This window comes from Linepithema humile, chromosome 3 (genome assembly GCF_040581485.1).
Source record: "Linepithema humile isolate Giens D197 chromosome 3, Lhum_UNIL_v1.0, whole genome shotgun sequence".
Taxonomy (NCBI): domain Eukaryota; kingdom Metazoa; phylum Arthropoda; class Insecta; order Hymenoptera; family Formicidae; genus Linepithema; species Linepithema humile.
Window position 1 is genome coordinate 7,160,053 of NC_090130.1, and position 20,278 is coordinate 7,180,330.

The following is a 20,278-nucleotide window of genomic DNA, read 5'->3' on the forward strand; positions in this document are numbered from 1 at the left end:
GCTGCAGACTCTCAGTATAATGTTTTATGGCGGCGATCAGCCGTAGAAGTATGAAGTGTCGATAGAGCGAGGCAGAAGCGAAGAGCGGCGAAGATCAAAGGGCCCATAGAGGCCGCGTGGTAGCTCGGGACAGGGCCCCCCTTCTCCCCACCTCTCCTACAGCTCACTCTCGTCCCTCACCGCGATCTCTCTCCTCGTCCTCTTCTCCTTCGCGCCGCCACGCTCTTCGTCGTCATCTCTCCTTCACCGACTGTCTCCATCTCGCACCGTTCCGACCGACACTCTCTTCCCCACGGCCGGGCGAATGGTTTCTGCGTTTGCTGCAAGTCTTTCTTCTTCGTTTGCTCTTGATTCTCCTTGCCGCCTCCTCCACCGTCTCGTCTTCCTCATCCGCCGCCACTCCGTCCGCCTCCATGATTGGCGCTGGGCTTCATGACGATTCCGTGATTTTCTTCGGCGCTCGAGACCGGCGGAATCGTATTTTCTGAATGCCGTCGAGTCCCACGCTGTAGATATTGAGACTCGCAAGAGGATGATGAAAACGGCGAGTCTCGACGTGAAGTAGAAGAAGGATTGAAGAATCAGAATCGACAGATCAGGATTTGGATCCTCAATTGCGCTTAACTTTATGCTGGCAGATCTGATATTTTACGTGTGCGAAGCACAGATAAAATTACTGTTTTAAATCTCAATTCTCAAAGTTGTTTATAAATCCTAATACTTTTCCAACAAAACTGATTACTTTTATTATATTATTTTAAATGTTTTTTAACTCTTTAAACTCGAAAAATATATGACGTGCGGGAATCCAAGCATTCTGGCGTAGAAAGATAGAAAACAATTTACAATCAATACATTGCGAAGAAAATTATCGAGTAAAACACAGCTTCTCGTTAATGAATGATGATCAAAGATGAAAGAGCGCATAATGACGTCTTCTCTCATCGTTTCGTCCGAGCGGATTGCCGAATCAAATTTCCTCGAGCTTTCGCTAATATTTGCATCTCTGAGATTTCGTTATCTTTGCGGAATATTTAGCATAATTCTTAATAAATAAAGTCGCAGTCTGGTTCTCCCTGAGCGACTGCGACCGTATGACATTCCAGCCGGTTATTATTATCGGCAGACCCGCCGGATCGCTTGGACCCGCTCGGGAACTCTGATGAGTCAGAAGCCTACCGAGCGGCGTTCTGCTAATTTTTCAATTTATTCCTCCAATTACGACGAAGTGCGCGATACGCCGACAATTGGTCGTTATTAGTTTCGAAACGCGAAGATTCAGCCGGCGAGCTTCCGCCGGCAGAACGAATTCGCGCGTCTCGGCTGCGCCGCCGACTGTGCCCCTTCGGCTTCCGTTCCCGCCGGTCATCGTCGTTTCGTGCGAGGCCGTTAATATGCCAATAAGAAATTAAGGGCGGATTCGCCGTTTACGATCTCAGAAAAAGTCTCGCGCTCCGCCTAAATATCGGCCCGCGCGTAATTTTATTCTCTCTTTCTCTCTCGTTATTAAGTGCATCTGTGACATTCGTCGATTTGATTATATAAATTAATAAATGTCGCTTTTTACTTTCCTACAGCGGGATTATTATCATAATAAGAGCATGCTTACGACTGGAAGTGAATTTTAAAGTCTATTCCCCGTGTTACGAGCGCGGACGTTAATTCCGTATGCGGAGATTAGCATGCTTCTTTATGGCAATTTGTTTAATTGCAACAAGATAAGTTTATTAGTATGTAATTTTATGAAATCGGAATATAGAAAAGGTCATGATAAAAAATTAAATCATGATTTACGTCAACCACATTAATAAATAAATATGCGAGGCATTTATTTCATACGCGATTATTGAAATATTCATTTCCCCTTGAAAAATGTATGATTAGTCTCCGTCGATGTTTACAAAGTCGAAGGCAGCGTATGCTGATATTTAACAAATTGATTTATTCGGCGAAACTTAACGTTTCTAACACTTGCTAACGAGACAACTATAATTTCTCGCGAAAAACGGGCTAACGAGCCGACGCCATTCCCGCAATTAGCCGCGCGCGCGTAAACGCAGCTCGGCCGGACAAAGGATTACGAATGCACTTGCGTGCGATGATGAGAAGGCGTCTCTAGTCGTGATCGCATAAATCAACGCAAAAACGGAGAACGGCCGCGGCGAGAGGAGGGAGGACGACGGAGACCGCGCGAGGAGGGAGGGTCAGGCCGGCCGGTCGGCCGGTCGGTCGGTCGGTCGGTCGGCACGGCGGTCAGGCACTACCTGGCGGGTTCTGGAAAACATTGACGCGCGACAAGAGGCAACGCACCCGTCCCGCCGATGACACAGCGGCGCACGTGCGCTCGGAGTAGTCGAGTATAAATAATACAAGACGCGGACAAAGATGCCGCCCTCCCGACCATTTGTTTAAATTAAAATTATCTCCGCAGCGTAGAGTGAGAGAGGAGAGCCCACAAGAGCACACGGGCGCGCGTGTCGTCGCACACCGCACCACACGATCGCACACGCGGGCCTTTTATTATGATTGTTAATGGCCGGTTGGTCGTATGTTAGGCGCGGGCCCGCAGACGAAGAGTGTGCGGATGCACGACCGAGTTTTGCGAGGGTGTTCCGCGCGTGTGTGGGTGCGCGAGTTTGAAATGTCCGCGCAGATGTAAGTACCAATACACGCCAAAGTTTCTTACTGTTTTTTTCTTTTTTTTTCTGCAAACCGCTCGCTCATCTGACATTCTATTTATCCTCAGTAACGCGTGTAGCACGTGCCATTTTCCATCATCAGTCCGTGTGTTTCATCGATTCGATGCCAATTTCTCTTCTTTTAATATTAATTTTGTGAATTAAAATGTATCGAAGTCTCTCTGTGTGAAAAAAACTTTTATGTTCGTGAAAATTTATTTCACAGTAAAATCAATAGATCGTAATCTTCCTACGTGTCTGGAGATTCCTCACGTTGTATTATAGAATTAACAATTATAAAAAAAACCATAATAACCCGGTGTCGTGTCTCAGCATTCCATCAGGGATGATCACGTTTAACAATCGCTGTTTGGGAAGTTTATTGGTCGAGATACGAGAAGTCGATAGATTTATCGGCGATCCGCCGGTTCGCTTCCTCGGTGACATCAAGATGAGACTAAGCGTCAGGATTAGGAATCAGAATGAAGCGAGAGCTGAAATAGACTCATCGAGAATGCCGGGCATGCCACGACCTTAAATCTGCCAGCCGATACCGATCTCGTCTCTATCGATAGCCTTATGAGCGACCTTAACTGGATCCTGGAAACGCGGCGATTCGACGACGTGACTTTACGATGGTCGTTACAGACGTCCTGTCAATTCCGTCCGCGGCTAATTGAACGTTTTCTCACAGAGCGAGAGAGAGAGGAGGAAAGTGGGACTTCTCGGTGACGTTAGCCGAGCTCTCATTTGTAACGATCGCAATCGACGATCTATTTACATCTGTACGAATTAATCTTCCAATTAGCACCGCGGTGGCTGCGTACTTAGCTCGATAAAACTAAATTAATAATGGCCACGGAGCGGGGTATGATGCACCTTTTACTAAATATCCGCCTCGACGTTATTAGCGTTAGAACGGAAAATGGTCAGACTGTTACTAATTAATGTAACGAGAAAGCGAACCAGCAGATCCATTTGTGACTTATGAAAACTGTATTCCATATCTATGTACACAGACGTTGCAATTACGGACTTGAAAAATGTCTATCTATAATATATTTTATTAGACGCTGTAAAAAAAAAAAAACACATTTAAAACAAGATATAACAATTTTATCATAAAGCAAATTATAGACCGTACAGTGAGAGTTTGAAATAAGAGCAGTTGTAAAAATACACATCTCATCCGCACGACGAGAATGTCCGCTCCGCTTGAACAAGACTCTCGTCTTCACTGAGACCGACAGATAACAAAGCGCTAAGGATAATTGCGATCATAATTCTCACATCGCGTTAACATAGGTACTTTATTGTACGAACGTGGCGATGTTAAAGAAATCACACTTGACACGGCCGTGACAGCGCGACCGAAAGTGTCGCACCGCGACGATTCGCGTATGATATGCTTGTACACGCACCTCCAGCCGCATCTTTCAGCGAACATAACGATCTCGAGATAAAATTGTTTATCGCTACTAAAAAAAAAAACTCGTAAAAAAAGCCACTAAGTAATTAGCGGTAAATTTATAATATTTATCTAGAATTTTGCTGCAGCGCCGCCAGCACTGTTGAGGAAAGTAATGTAGAAAAAACATTAGATTAATTAATAAAAAAAAAAATATGTGAATATAAAATTAATTTCGAATTTAGAGTCGATGTCATTAATGAGCCAATTTTTAAAAGTTGTGAGAATTATTTATCACAAGCTTCCTGTACGTGCTTGCTTTTTTTACTGTCTCATTATGATTCACATTTATCATTTTTTTAAGATATTCACCGGAAGCCTAGGTTTTGCTTTTCGCATTTTGCACATTCACCGATTAGATTGGCTTCTAATGAGTTTTAGGACACGGTAGCGGCACTTATTGTGGTAGACGAGCACGCAAGTAATGATCGTGTTCTTAGTAATCTTCGATCGCGCTTCGGCCAATATACGGTGCCTCTTTGGTTCCTAATGATCGAATCTCGGCGCGCCGAAATTAAGCGAGATAATTATTTTTCTTCGAGGACAGTCTATGTGAGGCTAAAGTATCATTTGTCAATGCCGATTTTTTACGAATCTTGTATTAATTATCAAATAATTAATTCTATTCTATTTTCTCAATTTTTACATTATTTAATAATTGGAATTAAAGCAGTTATTTCGGATTGTTTTGCTCTAATGCTATCTTTATCAAACATATTCTATAAAAACGGCATACGCAATAGATTTTTTCAGTTATTCTATTCTGCTCTAAACGACTCACACTTCTACCCATACTTTTTCCGTTGTCAGCGAGCAATTCTTTTCACGAATGCAACTATTCATCCCGCTGAAAGAGATTTGCATGCGCGGTCACATTTGTTCGTGACAAATGGTCCATGACGGGCAATAGACATTCGTGAAAACGGATTAACCGGGGATTCACGGCGATTCGATTACTCGTTTATCACGCCGATCGCATATTTGTAAAAAAACGCGAAACTCGTTCTTGCTACATGATCTGTCCTTCTCTCGTCACTCGAGCTCTTTTTCTTCGTTACAATTTGTTCGTCCAATGACTTCGTGCGCAATTTACCTCCCCCCTTTCGCCCCGCGTTAAAGTATTTTGCAGTGAAACGTACGAGTTCGAGTTTTATCGAAAACTGATCTCCCCGGTTTCTCCGTCCTTTACCGCCGTTTGAATGTGATCCGACTGATAGTCGAACGTGATGCCAGATGTTAAGCCAAGGCAATTTGTGCAACGATCGATTTACGACAGCCGTGTACACACGCGCGTATGCACGGCGCCGCCGCTGCTCGCGCTTCTCACACTTTAATGGAAGTCCAATAAAGTCGTTCTCGCCCGAACGATCTTGGATCACGGTTTAACGTGGTTCAACGGCTCGGCAAGCACTGAAGAATTCATTAAAACTGCTGAGCGGCAGCGGTGAGGAGTCTCTTTAAATAGATGAATTACGAGTCGCGTTTTTCACGACACCGGTGAAACTTTCTTATTGATGAGTTTCGAAAATAATTTCGCTGTAACATTTTTGTAGAGAATTTGATTCCGATAGTCGATTAAATTATGGCGCGTGCTTTTTATGGCGTTAAAACTGCAGCTGTGAATTAATTTTAACTTGCTTAAAGTTTGAACAATGAATCTGTGGAATTATTTATGCAGTTTTTCGCAAAGATCGTACCTTTTTATCTAATAATCTATATAAAACTTTATCTTACTTTTTAAATTCCATATTTTTATACCACAATGTTGAAATCTTGATTGATACATCAAACAGATTTGTTAAATAAACAAATAATGAATAAATTATAACAGATTACTATATAGTTTGCATAATAGTATTCGCAGCTCGTAAAGATTTCGATTTTCGTGCGTTGGTTATTCAAAGAATTCGGCGGCAGGACACCCGGATCAGCACTGGTAGACACTGTGAACCGTTAGTTGGTTGTTGACGAGCAACTGTTTGGACATTATGCCCTGCTTCCATGTAATCTCACCGATCTTTCGCCATGTAACTTACGGGAGGCAGGGGGTTTAGGGTGGCCGGTCGTGTGGCGATCCATTACACCTTCACCGCCGTATCATTCTCGCAGCATCTGAGACAAAGGATCACAAGAAGGCGAAGGGCGGGAAGGAGAAAGACAGAATCGAGAAGAAAAAAAGGTATCCGTGTCAACTAGCGGCTGTTCCGCGCGTAAAGTTCACGTAGCTGTCGACGGTGACGGATTCCGACCACGGAAACCGATAGGATCGCTTCTCTCGTGACATCCGTCGATCTATCATTCGCTCGAAATCGTCCCGCATCGGTTATCGGTATCGCGATAGATCGTGCGGGGATAACGTCCGGTTCGAAGGGAACTCTTAACCATCTTGTAAGCTGTTGAAATTATTTTCTAATAGTTTTGAATAATAGTATTTATATCGGAAATTTACAGTCGTGAAAGAGGATGCGATTTAGCTCTCGTGTATGTTTATGATTCCTCACACATCATCTCGCGATGAAAATAATTAATTCCGAACAATCGTAAGCGTCGCGGAACGCGAGAAATAAGCACCGACAACGTTATTCGCATTCTCTGCCGCGGCATTATCCCACGCTGGCGGACCGCGAATACTCGATTTCGGTAGTTGGCTCCTATCTGGACGAGTTCGTCGGAGGAAAACGATGGACGTGGATGGATCCGCGGAAAGACGTGGACCGACGTGTGGGTGTGGATGTCCGTTCGCACGGGCGGACAAACGGAGATGGACGGATACGGCGAGGCGAGGTAGACAAGGAGCGCGTGACGGGGAGCAGATATATGGCCCCGGCATGGAAGAAGGACAGACGCGTCCCGGTTGCAGACCCGGGGAGAACGGCGAAAGAAGAGACGGTGGAAGAGCCGGGAGCGGCGGAGGAAGAGGAACGGGAGACACAGAGGGAACTTGTTATGCTTTGAGAGATATGGCGGAGGCCCGCGGAATACATAATTTTGTAAAGACAAAAATGCTGCGGTCGTGCCTCGGCGGAGTCGCATTTTTCCTTGTTTCACGAAATGTTCAGGCTCGTCTTTCCCTCGCCCTTCGTTCCCGCCCGTCCCGCCCCTCCTCGCCCCTTCGTCCTCCGCGACTCCCGCCTCTTTTTCCCCCCCAACGATTCGCTCCCTCTCTTTCTCGCACCCGCGTCCCGCTGGTGTCCTCCTTGTCCAAGTTATACCTCCGCGCATCATCCCTTTCTCGTTTCTCCGGTAATGCGCCGCGGAATGAGAAACGTTTTGTAAAAAATGTATCCGCATCTTCGTAGGTACGTACTGTGTGTACCCTAGCCGGCATGCATATCGCGCACGCGGCTGCAAGCCGCCGCAGATGTGTACCGACGGTATGTGTTGCCACATCGTTGCGCCTGTACGTGTTAACGTTGCTGTCGTCGACGTGAATTCTGATGCCGGTGCGTTTGGCAATTTGCGAGTTCCCAGACCGAGATTTGTCGCTGACGCAACGAACGCGAAGCGCGACCGAAGCTGAGTATTTTCTCTCTTGTTTTTTTTTTTTTTTTTTTTTTTCCCTTTCGCGAAATGCTTCCATCTCGTTCACTACTTTTCCGAATATTCCCGGTACTCAATATATTCGCTGCTCACTTATTACTTCTGCCGTGTGTCAAGCTTGAACTTTTTGCGCGTATCTTTGTGTCAATTGCAAAAAATTTAATCAATTTTTTTATCATTACGAGATGAAAATTAATTGACGTATCGCGTGTTAACAAAGCATTTTTCAATTATAAACCATTGTGCCATAAATCTTATGTATATTTAAAGGCCATTATCCGTCACGTTTTTCACATTCCGAAATACACGGACTTCTCGGCTATAATTCTTTAACGAAGATATCGGTGCAGCCATAAAGAATAAAGGACTATTGTCTCGAGGACAAAATGTGGCCAATAAGCGTTTGGTCACGGAAATAGGCGAGACGTGCATAACGGTCTCCGAAAGAGAAATTTCCATAAACTCCCCATCTTCCCGCGCCGGCTCGTGTCTTGTCCCACCTCTTCGTTCCACCTTCGCCCGAATGCAGGAACGTCTCCTTCCTCGCGAGGGAAGGAGCCACCGTCCTTTCTTCCTCGCGCGAGCCATCGCCGCGCTCACTCGCTCTCGCTCCCGTGCATAGTTGAGATCCCTAACTGATTTTAGTGGTTTCCCTTTGACTTTTTGACGGCTTACAAGGGCCGACAGCCATTCAAATACTTCTGTAACCGCGTGCAGGGACCGCCAGCTCCATAACTAACCTCGGTCAACTCTCGAGAGGGTCAACTTTCCACTTCCCTCTCTGTTCCGCTCTTACGTGACCGGGCGTCGGAGGAAGAGAGTCCCACGATCGGCGGTCCGCAGTGGAGCAATACAGTCCCGATAGGGAAAGCTCTATTGGGTGTATCTCGCTACTGGCGAAATATATGCAACTCACAGCGTGACTAAAAGTTCCACTCTTTGAATAACAATACGGTTAAAACTCCGACAGAGACCAGTTGTATCCAGCTGACAGCTCTTTGCCGTTGCTCTCAAGTTGATGCAGTTGCGCACGAATGTAATCAGATTTCTTAAATAAAACATTTTTGTAACTAAATGACTTCTGATAATTATATTGACAATATTATTTGTAAAACTATTAATAAACACCAATAATGTTCATCAACGCACGAACGATGTCAGAAGATAGGATGTAATTCACTTGGAACCTTCGGAAAGTTGGCAAACTAATGAAGCAGTCAGGCGATCGTAAAAGATAGATGCGCGAGTTGCGCATCATTTGATGAAGAAATAAAATTATGCATCTCTCTCTCTTTCTCTCTCTCTTTCTCTCCATTTCTTCCTTGCTTGCGTCTCGTTCGTCGGTTCGTCCAATGAGTACCGAGGCGAGATACAAGGCAGGCGTATTTCTCTCGCTCGCACCTTACCGGCAACTTCATTTTTTTTTCTCTCTCCTCCGCGGTTTATCCGAGTCACCGATCGCGTAGATTCCGAGAACCGGCCGAAACAATATCATAACTCGTCGGGGCCGGGAGCTCTGGCAGCCATAAATAGAAACATTCGTACCTGATACACAGGGAAAGCCGACTGCTTCGTATTCCACCCGCTCGCGCGGAGCGGGGACCGGGCAAGCGGGGATTCATGATAATTATGATGCATCTTAAGGCACCGCGTCATCGACCGATCGGTTTTGGATGATAGCGATTGCGTGGCGACCGGGTAGTAACCAAAAGTAGCCAACGGCGGCTTTCGCAATGCAGCCTAGTGTCGACTCTGTCTGCGTGATCGAAATTCGCGATCGATGAGAGAGCGGGTTCGTGAGATCTCAGCTCGGCGGATTTCTTTTTATGGCTTACGTTTGCGAATTAAAAAAATCGAGATACATATCAAATGTATAAATCGGAATAAAATTATCCGCGAACATGTATAAGACAAATTTATGTGTGCGCATAAACATTGTTAAGAAACTGAAAATGAATTAAGGAAAGAAAATAAAAATACGGCCACGTAGATATATCAAACTATTGCACAATTAATCATGTTTGTGAATAGGGACTTCGAAATAATTAAGTCGTCAAAATAATTGAGAAATGCGATTAGAAAGAGTAATTTAAATTATTTATTTCATCTGTCTGTCACATAATAGAATAACGTTGAATCTGAATTAGAAGAATAAGATGAATAAAGGAATAAATGACGAACTTAAGTAAAAATATTTTTCCTCTAATAGATTATTCAATGGATCATTACATTAACAAGAGAAAGACAAAGAATTTTCGACGCGGCGATTGTGTAATGGCAGTGCTTCTCCAAGATTTTCTCGACAATTCGCGATAAATATCTCGGCGTTTAGGCGAAGGTTAACCCTGACGGAGCGCTCATGAACCTGAAGAACTGCCGAGCCGGTCAGGAATGAAAGTGCAGTAAAACGAAACAAACGATGACGATGGCGCACACGTGTTCGACACGATTACTATTCCGCGGTTGTGCCTGCCCGGTGACTTATGTTAATGTCGTAATTATATCATCCTAATCTACCGAGTATACGCCGCGTATACGTATCCTACGTGGCCGCATCCTATCAAATACCCATCTTGGAAACTACCATACGTGCCAGAATGCAAGCTCGACCTGCGAGCCCTTGCGTCGCGGTTTCCATGAAACTCTAAAGGTACCGGGAATTCGGCGAGCTTTCCAGGACTTTCGGGGGAACCATACAGATAAATGTGTAACAATTACGAACGCATGTGCGAATGAATTATTATTGAAAGCGGTAAGAGTGATAAAACGTGGAAATACATTTACATTATCTTGGCCGGGCGCAAAGAAGATTGTCTTTAGACTCTTCTACTTCATTTCAGCTGCAGAGACACGTCTGCACTTCTTTGTGATGCGCGGATTACGTATGATCCGTTTGCGACGAGAGAGAATACGTATTATGCGAATATACACGTGAAGTCGTCGCGTTGTCAGAAAGATTTTCGCGCGGTGTACAAATTAATTATTTCCCGCAGGCTCGCGACAGCCAGTCCGAGTCGTCGCCTCGCGATGTTGGTAACGAGGATGAAGTTATTCAAAGGAAACTGGATCGCTTTGGCCATCTTTTCCACGGATTTCCGTCCCTTTGACGATTCCACTTCATTCTATACAGTCCGAGTCTTTCGACATTCGCCACGGACGACTCCGGTTGGTTACCTCCGCCTTCCAGAGCGAAGAATAGGCACTAGAACTACGGGCTGTGCTCGCTTAATCCGCGAATCGAAGCTTTCATGCATAATTCATTACTCTCCGTCTCTTTCTCTCTTCCCCCCCTCCTACCCTTCGGTCTCCGTCACCCGCCATCTTTTGAATCGGAAAGTTTTGGAATCCTCTCTGTCGTTTTTCAAGAGGAAATTTATCGCGCTTACGGCATTCACACTACGAAGAAAAGTCTACAGCGACCAATATTCAGTTCCGGGAAACGCGCTGCCATGGATCATTAAACGTGTCTAATATGTTGATATCATCGTTACGTAAACATTATTGTTATAAACATTTCTCATGTGTATCAACTAAAATCTAGCAGCTTGAAAACGTAAGCGTTATTATTATATAATTCGTACAAATTAATACTTTAATTTTTATTAATGATACTGTAATTTTTATTAATATTGAATGATACACGATCGTCCACTTAACTCGATCTCTTCCGCTTAATCGGCCTTTAGTATCTCCTTTTCAGAAGATTTTGTAGTTCCTCGAAGGCGGGCATCAAACGACGCCCATAAACTTTCTCGTCAAACACGCTTCGTTTTGTACAAGGAGATCTTATTTAATGATAATTACCAGCGTCACCCGTATGCGATCAATCTCGAATCAACAATTGTAATTGACACTGGCTCGATGACTCGAGGAAAGGCGCATGCGATGGGAAAGCATCCCTCTTTCCGGCGTCTCGCGTTAGATGCCCGCATGTATGCACCGCATATCGAGCCGCTAACGCGCGCGGTTTCGTACATAATATCAATTTATGTGCCATAACGGACAGTATAGTCGCGTGATTGGATCCTTCACGCACGGCTTCCACAACGCGTCTGTGATCGTATAGTGGATTCACATCTAATACCGCCACCCTATAAATTCTGAAATATTAATAATATCCTTTTCCCTCTTCTCCTACCCCTCTATTTTCCCTGACCACCCTCGCGCCGCGACGCTCGGGATGCTCCGTGTGAAACGGCCTGCATTATCTGAGAATTTATGGCCGTTTAGACAAAAAAAGGCATTGGTTCGCTTTAGACTCGCTCGCATACTGGATCTGCTTTTACTGTTGTTGAAGAGAAACGAGAGGATCGCATCACACAACTGCGAGCATTAGAATTTGTCTAATGTCAGTATTTTAAAATAGTTAGGATAATGTGATTTATATCTGTTTAGAATCCTTGTTAATATCAATATAGATTTTAGCAAATGTGATATTAAATTATAACAAACAAATGTAGTGAAAAAAACTTTCTGATAAGGATCGAATTTTTCGAAATAAGAATCAATTTTAAAATTAATTTTGATTTATGATCATACCTTTTTGCAACAAGTAAATAAAAAACCGAGTGTCACTGTTTCATGTAAGAGATTTCCTGTTAAAAACTGATAACTATAATAATCAAAAGTAATATTAGGAAAGAGTGACTATACCCGTTGGCGTCTAATGGATTTATGCTTGCAAAATTCAACGGCGAGACATGTCTCGCCTTCGTACAATTTCGGAGACTATATTAGCATTAGAGAGACGAGCATAGCCTTCTCCGGGGCCCGGCGAGGCCCAGGTAGATCATCCTACGCGTTGGTCCAACAACGACAAAACCACACCCGCCTTTGGACAATGGGTGACGCACTGCACTCCTCTTTCTACTCGCCTCTCCCTTTCTTGAATTATGATTTAGGTGGTCCTATACACACATATCGCTTTAGATATCGTTCGACTGCGATCCTCTCGATCATTGATCTCGGAATAATATATTTTCGCGGATCAGGCTATCGCCTATGGCGCAGGTAGACGCTGTTTCATATCGACAGAACTTTTTGGGGATGGGCGTACCTGTGAGATTTATATCTCATATTAATATTCATGATTTTTACTTTGTATATATTATGCTACGCTTAAATATGCTTTTATCAATTTTAGGAAAATGCTGAAGCTGCACTCTTTCGGCCGGCAGATAATTCAGACGGCGTGTATCTGATACTGTTGATTTAGTTTATATTATCCTTACATATAGTAATATTTTTCGCATCACAGTTTTATATGAGAGAAGCTGCACAAAATAAAAAAGTAAAAATATATGTTAAGTTTGTTTTGAGAATTTATCTTCTCTATTTGCAATATTTTTTAAACTTCTATTTACACGTTGATATCAGAATTTCTCTCCACGGCAAATATTTCTGATACATAGATAGATTACAAGAATCGTATATTAAATTATGCAAGGAAAATTATCGCGTCGTATCAGATATTGTACGAAGAGATCGTTTGTCTTCCATTATACAGATCTTTATCATCAGACTAGAAATTATTATTGCACACGAACGCTGAAAAAAAGACCTTTTCTTCCCGTGATTTATGACAACATAATCTAAGTAATCTTTGCCGATGCGAAAAATCTATAAGCTGAAAGTGATGACATTTCGACGATCGTAATGTCACTGCTATCGCGAATCGTGACTGCGATCGTTGCGTAACGTTCCATCTCTCAGAAGCTCAGCATCGCTCGCGATGGAACTCGCTGTTATTATCCGACGTATATGCGGGATTATTTCCATCGCGCGAAATCTTTTTCGCAACGGATTTTTTTCTTAGCGGCGCTTTGTGTAACGGAGAGCTTTGTGTAACATGAGAATGCCAGAAAATCTCTAGTGTAATAAATTATTTCTCCAGATAGATTGAAACTGTGATACAATAAATTTAGATTCAGATATTTGTTTTGATAAAACATACACTTAATATTTGATGCGCAAACATGTGCTTATTTCTATTCTTGATCAGATATAAATCACGATTTAATTAATCTGATTAAAAATACTTCTACTCCAAAATAATGTTACACATTTATGTAAATTTATTCGATTGTATTTTATTAAATAAAATTAATGCGCACGCATCCTCAAGGTTGTACAATAGATTTTCTGTCATTTGATATCTTATTGTAAGCCGCCCTTCGCCATATATTCTCTCCCTCATGTTGACAACCTTGACGATGTCATCGCCAAATCGTTCCTCTGACGAATAATAATAAGTCAATCAGGTCGCAGGCACTGATAAAGAAATCAGTAGGTCGATCATAAGTGGAAGGACCTCCAGCCGCGCGACGCGGACGTCTTGCTGACAAATGAATCTGCCGATATATAGCGTTCCCGCGGGATCAAATCGAGACGGGCTAACCGGTGACGTCTTCATACTAGCGGTCCTTCCTCCGCAACATTGTCCATCACACAAATCGCCTAACCAGCCTTCCAGGATGTCACCGATTTATTTTACGAGCCGGTCCCGTGGTCCTGGGCGCGGCAAGCCTTCCAGCTTCCCCCCCCCCTCTCCCTCCCCCTCCTCGTCCGACTGTTATATTGAGTCCTTATGCGACACGTCCTACGGGTTCTCGATGCAAGCGCACGGATCGATGGTTTATTGAGAGTCATTACTTTTCTACGTGGTTATAAGTTTCGCCTTTCCCTGGGAAGGACGGTGATGCCACGATCCTTGCCTCGAGGATATCGATACTGGTTTGGTTCTCCCCCCCGGGAGGATCGGGAGGCAGAAAAAAAGAAAGAAACTCATAAGGCAGCGCAATCACGTCTCTCGTCTCGGGAGATCGAAACTCAAGATATAAGGAGAATTTCGAGCGAGCTTCCTCGCGTCGGTAATTCCACGCGCCCGGACACGACCCTTTGCATTTTTAGTCGCACCAAAATCGCTTAAGACGGGACAGGAGTAAAACATTACTAATTTGCTCGAAAATAAAATAAATTAGCAGCTGGTTTTGTACCGGGTGTCCTAGAATCTCGATTTTAATTCTTATAACAGGTTTCGTCATTTTTGAGACGATTCTGAATTCCGCGTGTGAGACATGTTATGGATAATAATATAGTATTGTAATAAATATCGGCGTAATATGTTTCACAGCATAATCATTAGAATTTGCTTAAATTGATACGTCACGCGTCTATACCTTTTTTTTAAAAAAAAAAAACTCTTAATTAATTGGGCACGTTTTAGAGTGCACAGAGTTGTGAAGTATTTACAGCGCGCCGCAGTTAATTTACGATTAAACCGCTTCCGTGACGCTCTTCGAAGGTCAGAACGTCGAGAAAGTGGTAAAGAATTGGAGTGAAAGGTACGTCTACCAGGTAATTTTTCCCGGTAGCTCCCGGTGGAAGACGATCCTTCGGGTAACCCCTAATTACCCGGAGCAATTAGAAAATTGCGCTAGTCGGAGGTAAACTCGATTCATCATCGTCCCCTTCTTAGGAATCGATCTGTCGAACACGCTTTCCTTAAAAGCCTGGCGCTCCGGATTTTGACCTGTTACTTGAGGCTAAAACCGGGTATCAAGAAATCGTCCCAAAATTGTAAAATAAGTGTCAGGTTTGATTAAACAATAGACATCCTTCGTAATTTTCGTTCTGACCTTCGAAGAGCGTGACGGAAGCAGTTTAATCGTAAATTAACTACAGCGCGCTGTAAATTCTTCACAGCTCTGTGCACCAAAACGTGCCGAATTAATTAAGGACAAAGTTTTTTTGTAAGAAAAATTGTATATTGTCGGAATTTTTGAATAGACAATTATTTAAATATTGAGAAATAATGATATCGCAATCGAAATAATTTTTTATATTTTGGTAGTAAAAAAGCGATTGATGGTAGAGTAAATTTTATGAAATCAAATATCGCGCAAGATATTTAAATCTTCAATTTAAATATTTCGTGTGCCATTATGCCCGTATTCTTGCATACAGATAATTTTCTATATGCGAAGATTAACGTTATCCACGGTTTTTTATTCGAAATCTACGAGACGACGATAATTTGCATCCGGTAATAGCAGGATCTATGCATGAGTTGCAAATCTACGTCTCCTTGCACCGTTAAAGGAGGGTGATCTCGTCTGAGTCGAGCGCGCCGGCGGTTTGGCGGCGGTGGTGGCGTTGCGGGCATAAGAAAAATTGATACGTGGGCCCCTAATGGCCCAACAAAAACGGGCCCAACAGGGACAGGACGACAAAAGCATATGCATATTATGAATGGATGAACGAGGCAAAGGAGGAATGGATGCCAGAAATATATTGCTGCGGTGCATCCACTCCCTACGCGTACACGTGGCCTGACGTGGAAGCGCGACGAGGACAGCAGGATTGAGTCCGTCCGAAGAGAAAGAATCATCGGTCCGGGGTGAAGAAAAAGGAGAGAGAAGGCTCAATGGACGATGGGAGGGCAGAGGGGGGGGGGGGGGGGGACCAAGTTGCAAAGCTTAAGCATCCTCTCCCTTTATCTCCCTTTGTTCGCCGGATGATGGCGCGCAGCGAATCCGCGCGCGCGACAGAAAATTAGTAAAATCCGGCGGGCAACGCGTGGAACTCTGTCCGTCGCGTTACTGTACGTTGCTGGATTTATAAGGAGCGAAGGCGGGATTTATGTCGGACCGTCGGTTATTTATCGGTTTCGATGGCACACGCGATATCGTTACACGGATATCGATATGTTCTTAGTGCGAGCGAGGCAGAGTGTCGTTGTCCCTTTCCCTCTCCCGCCCTCCTTTCCTCTCTTTCTTCCCGCATATATCCCGCTTTATTATCGGAGCTTTCTCTCTCTCTTTCTCTCTCTCTCTCTCTCTCTCTCTCTCTCTCTCATCCTCTATCTTTTGGGTGAGACTTGACTTACCTGGGGACACCTGCGGGGTGGATCCGGCGAGCACGACATCTTCGATCGTGAAAGCGAAACGCTCGGCCTCCGGCGCAGTCTTCGCTACCGCTGGAATTTCCTCTTCGAGAACTGCGAAGAAAAGCAGAAATTTACATGAAGATCTGTAGATGCAAGGGTGTCTAATAGCGTTCGATAAATGGACTTTCACAGTAACGCTCTCTCGACATCGATCATTAACACAAAACATATTATTGGGTAATTAGTCTCTACGAAGAGCGGCACTAAACTAGATCGCAATAAATAAATCGGTAATCGAGCCTGATAAAATTAATAACACCATTAATCTTCGCTCCCATGCTTGCGAAAGCATTGTAACGGAAAAAGACATTGGCGAATCGGCGAGCGTATAGTTTTCTCGAGTACTGCAAATGCTAATGATAGGTATGAAACTTAATGAATCCGTGCGCAACCGGAATTCTCTTTGCGCCTGTAGCGATAACCGCGGCCCCGCGACTTCCTCTGAAGATCGGATTTACTTTGACCCGTAAAATTTACCCCAAAACTCAGTAAGGGCTCGAAACATCAGATGGGGGAAGCGGCGAAGATCGCGAAAGCGGATGAATTTTCAGCTGACGTGCTGCATTCTTAAAGATTTATTCTTAAAGAACTTCCCTCCATACCTATTAAGATTATCCTCGGACTTTCGAGTTATAACAGCGTGTTTTTCTCCAAATTATACAATCAAATATTCAATGATTCAATCTGTTATTATATCGCGATTAATGGATAAACACAAGGAAAATTCTTCACGAAGGTATTCCGAGTAGCAGCTTACTTCGCCTGACGCAGTTAACGTTTAAACGATAATGATAATATTATAACAGGATCTTCGAGGAGAGGATGGCAGATCAGGACGATTATTCGCAGCCAACGAGGCTCGGCGCGCAATTATTAATGCCGAGTAATCGATAAGCTCAAAGAGGTGCCTCCCCGTGCCACGCTTGTAATTATTGCCGGCAGAATGGCAAGAGGAAGAGGAAGAAGACGTGCGGAGAAGAGGCGGGGGTAACCCTCAAAGTACAATGCCACCCTCTAATCACGCATCGACTTATCGGCAAGGAGGAGACAGGCGTATCGTATGCAGCGCCCGTTTTACCCATACCGCCAGCCTGGAATGGCCCACCTAGAAGGACTCTTCCAGGCTGTCTAACATCCAACCTTTCACCGCAACCCATCCACCGGCGCGCCAAAGTACAGGAAGCACTTTCTTCCGCGTTTCTCGCCCGTTTGATGTTCGCCTCGAATCACACGCACACTTTGACACTTTCGACTATCGAAAAGTATTCGGAGAAAATATTACTCGCTTAATCAGTTAACTTTTACAACATTCTCGTGTTTTCAAATTACTTTTAGCCATCTAGCGTGTTCAATAACTATGTCTTTTTCAATCATTTTTATATAATTTTATCAATATTTTTGCTTACACAAAATTTCACACGACGATTGATTCTGAGCGCGTCTTTCTCGCTTGATGATTTGACAAGATAATAGATATCTACTGCACTCGAATAAATTCCTCGGCTACGGTTATACGGCCTCGCATCGAAACTACGCTAGTTCAAGGGACCGCGCATACTTTGCACCGTGCGCCCGGTTTACGTACTCGCGTGTGCGTGGGCATAAACTCAAACTTTCGAACTATTTATGCTTTATTGACGCCTAGCTGAGCATACTGACATACCGGCACGAAGAGCAAAGCAGAAATGCCTTCCTTTCGGAAAGTTGCAAATGTCGCGCAACGGATCGCGCAGCATGCCGGCTGACCTACTTTAACGACATGAATCTGTCATCTGTAGTTACTTGTTTGCGGTTAATTGCAACGTCACTCGTTGAGTAAAGGTTTTATCACTCAATAAAGTTTTCAATTAAATATGCTCGAACGGTTCTTGAATTTGGTTGAACATTAATTTTAATTAACAATAAGAAGGAACTGTAGTTGTATCAATTTTGCGCAATTTTGTCTCCAAGTTTGTCTCATTTGCGAGAATCATTCGGAATCGCAACTTCGGAGATAGATTCGGTGAAAAAATATGCGAGTATTTTTATTATTAATCTCTAAAGCGTATCAAAAGTCTAATGGCTGTAGGAGAAAGCGATTTTGCACGCCGAATTCCTGAACGCATCGCTAATAAAATGCAAGAGCAGTCGAGGCGGGGTGCGTAGCAAAATCCACAGCGCCGCGCAATCTGCAACTGTATAAATGGCTCACTGGCCTGCCGCCCTGCGTGTCTGCGTGTTCCGCGAGTGTTTCCGTGTGTTCTGCACGGCCGTGGCGAGAGTCATCGCGCCAGAATCGCGTATCGGGACCGTGGCCAAGCGAGTGGACGACGCGAGCGGTCCGAAGCGCGGCCGAGGCGCGCAGTAACGTAATGGACGTCATTAGCCCGTGTAGATTATAGGGCGGCGTGCAGTAACGATCACTTCTTATAGGGCACACCGTACAACGGCCATGAAGAAGGCCCACCGTGGTCAGACCCTTGTTCTTACAGGTCGCGTCGCGATCGATATCGGGCCGACGTCATTCTGTCAATCGGCTTCCGGTAATCGCGTGCTCTAGGAGACTCTCGGCTTCGCCTTCGACGAATTTTTTCACGCTCCTTTTTTACCCACGAAATATCGCATCATTAGATACAAATAAGATACGATAAATACGAGTTATACGATAATGATAAAGAATTAATAAAGCGATTTACTGTAATCGCCTAAAAATTCTCATTATTAGCATTTTGAATGACAGTAAAAATTTATGTGTGATTATCACGCCGCGTTAAAGGATATACAAAGGTTATCGTGATTAATTGATTAAAAATTATGGATTAATTGACCAATGTATGAATGTATTTCATAACACGACGCATATTCGCATCATGCGCGTCTGATATATCATTGCTACTTTGACAATTTCTCCAATAATATGTAATACATTTTTACAAGACATATTAATCAATTAGATTATTAATTAAAAAGATTACAATAACTCAATACTGTAATACCGGATGCCAAATAAAATAAATGTTCTGATCAAATAAATATTGTAAGATTTTAAAAGATTTTCTGAGATTACACATACTTGTTGAGAGAAGGATGTCACAAGGTGCTAATTGACATATGAATAAACCGGTTAGAAGATTAATTGCTTTATTATCTGTGCGTGTAAAAACCGCGTACGTTATTAATCCGTTTTAACCAACCACTGAGAAATTGAAACGGCCGAGCGTGAGACAAAAGCGTGAGACGCACGGCCACGTGCTGCTGTAACACCGCAACGTCAAAAGTGTTCACGCGAGTTATTTAAAAATCGTAAAAGCCGATAGAGACCGTTTTGTTCTCGCGGAAGGGCGGTCGAGGGAGAGAGATGGAAGAATCGTGCGGTCGAAGAAGATGACTCTCCCTCTCTCTCGTTCTCTTTCTCTTGCCCGAGTAGAGGGGTGCATTTAAAGTAATGGCGTTTCACTGGAGATGCTATAAATTTATCTGCCATAACTTGTTATACGCGGCTCTCTTCGCGTATTTATACATGCCTTCGTGGCCACACACAGATTCCGCCACGGCGAGTCGCTCTGTTCTGTTTCGCTCGGTCGAGTTATGGCGGCCTGACGTCGATGGAATAGGGCGTGGATGGGAGGGCAGGAAGATGGTGGGACTGAGACACTCTGCCTTTCG

At 43.8% G+C, this 20,278-nt stretch overlaps 1 protein-coding gene across 1 annotated transcript in view; it reads right to left on the reverse strand.

The window, feature by feature from the left end:
• Positions 1-20,278, reverse strand: part of LOC105676396 (uncharacterized) — a 413,689-nt gene that overhangs the window by 99,225 nt on the left and 294,186 nt on the right. The window contains exon 7 of the mRNA XM_067351940.1: positions 16,574-16,684. Within this exon, the coding sequence (XP_067208041.1) occupies positions 16,574-16,684 (111 nt within the window). The remainder of the gene's footprint in view (positions 1-16,573; positions 16,685-20,278) is intronic.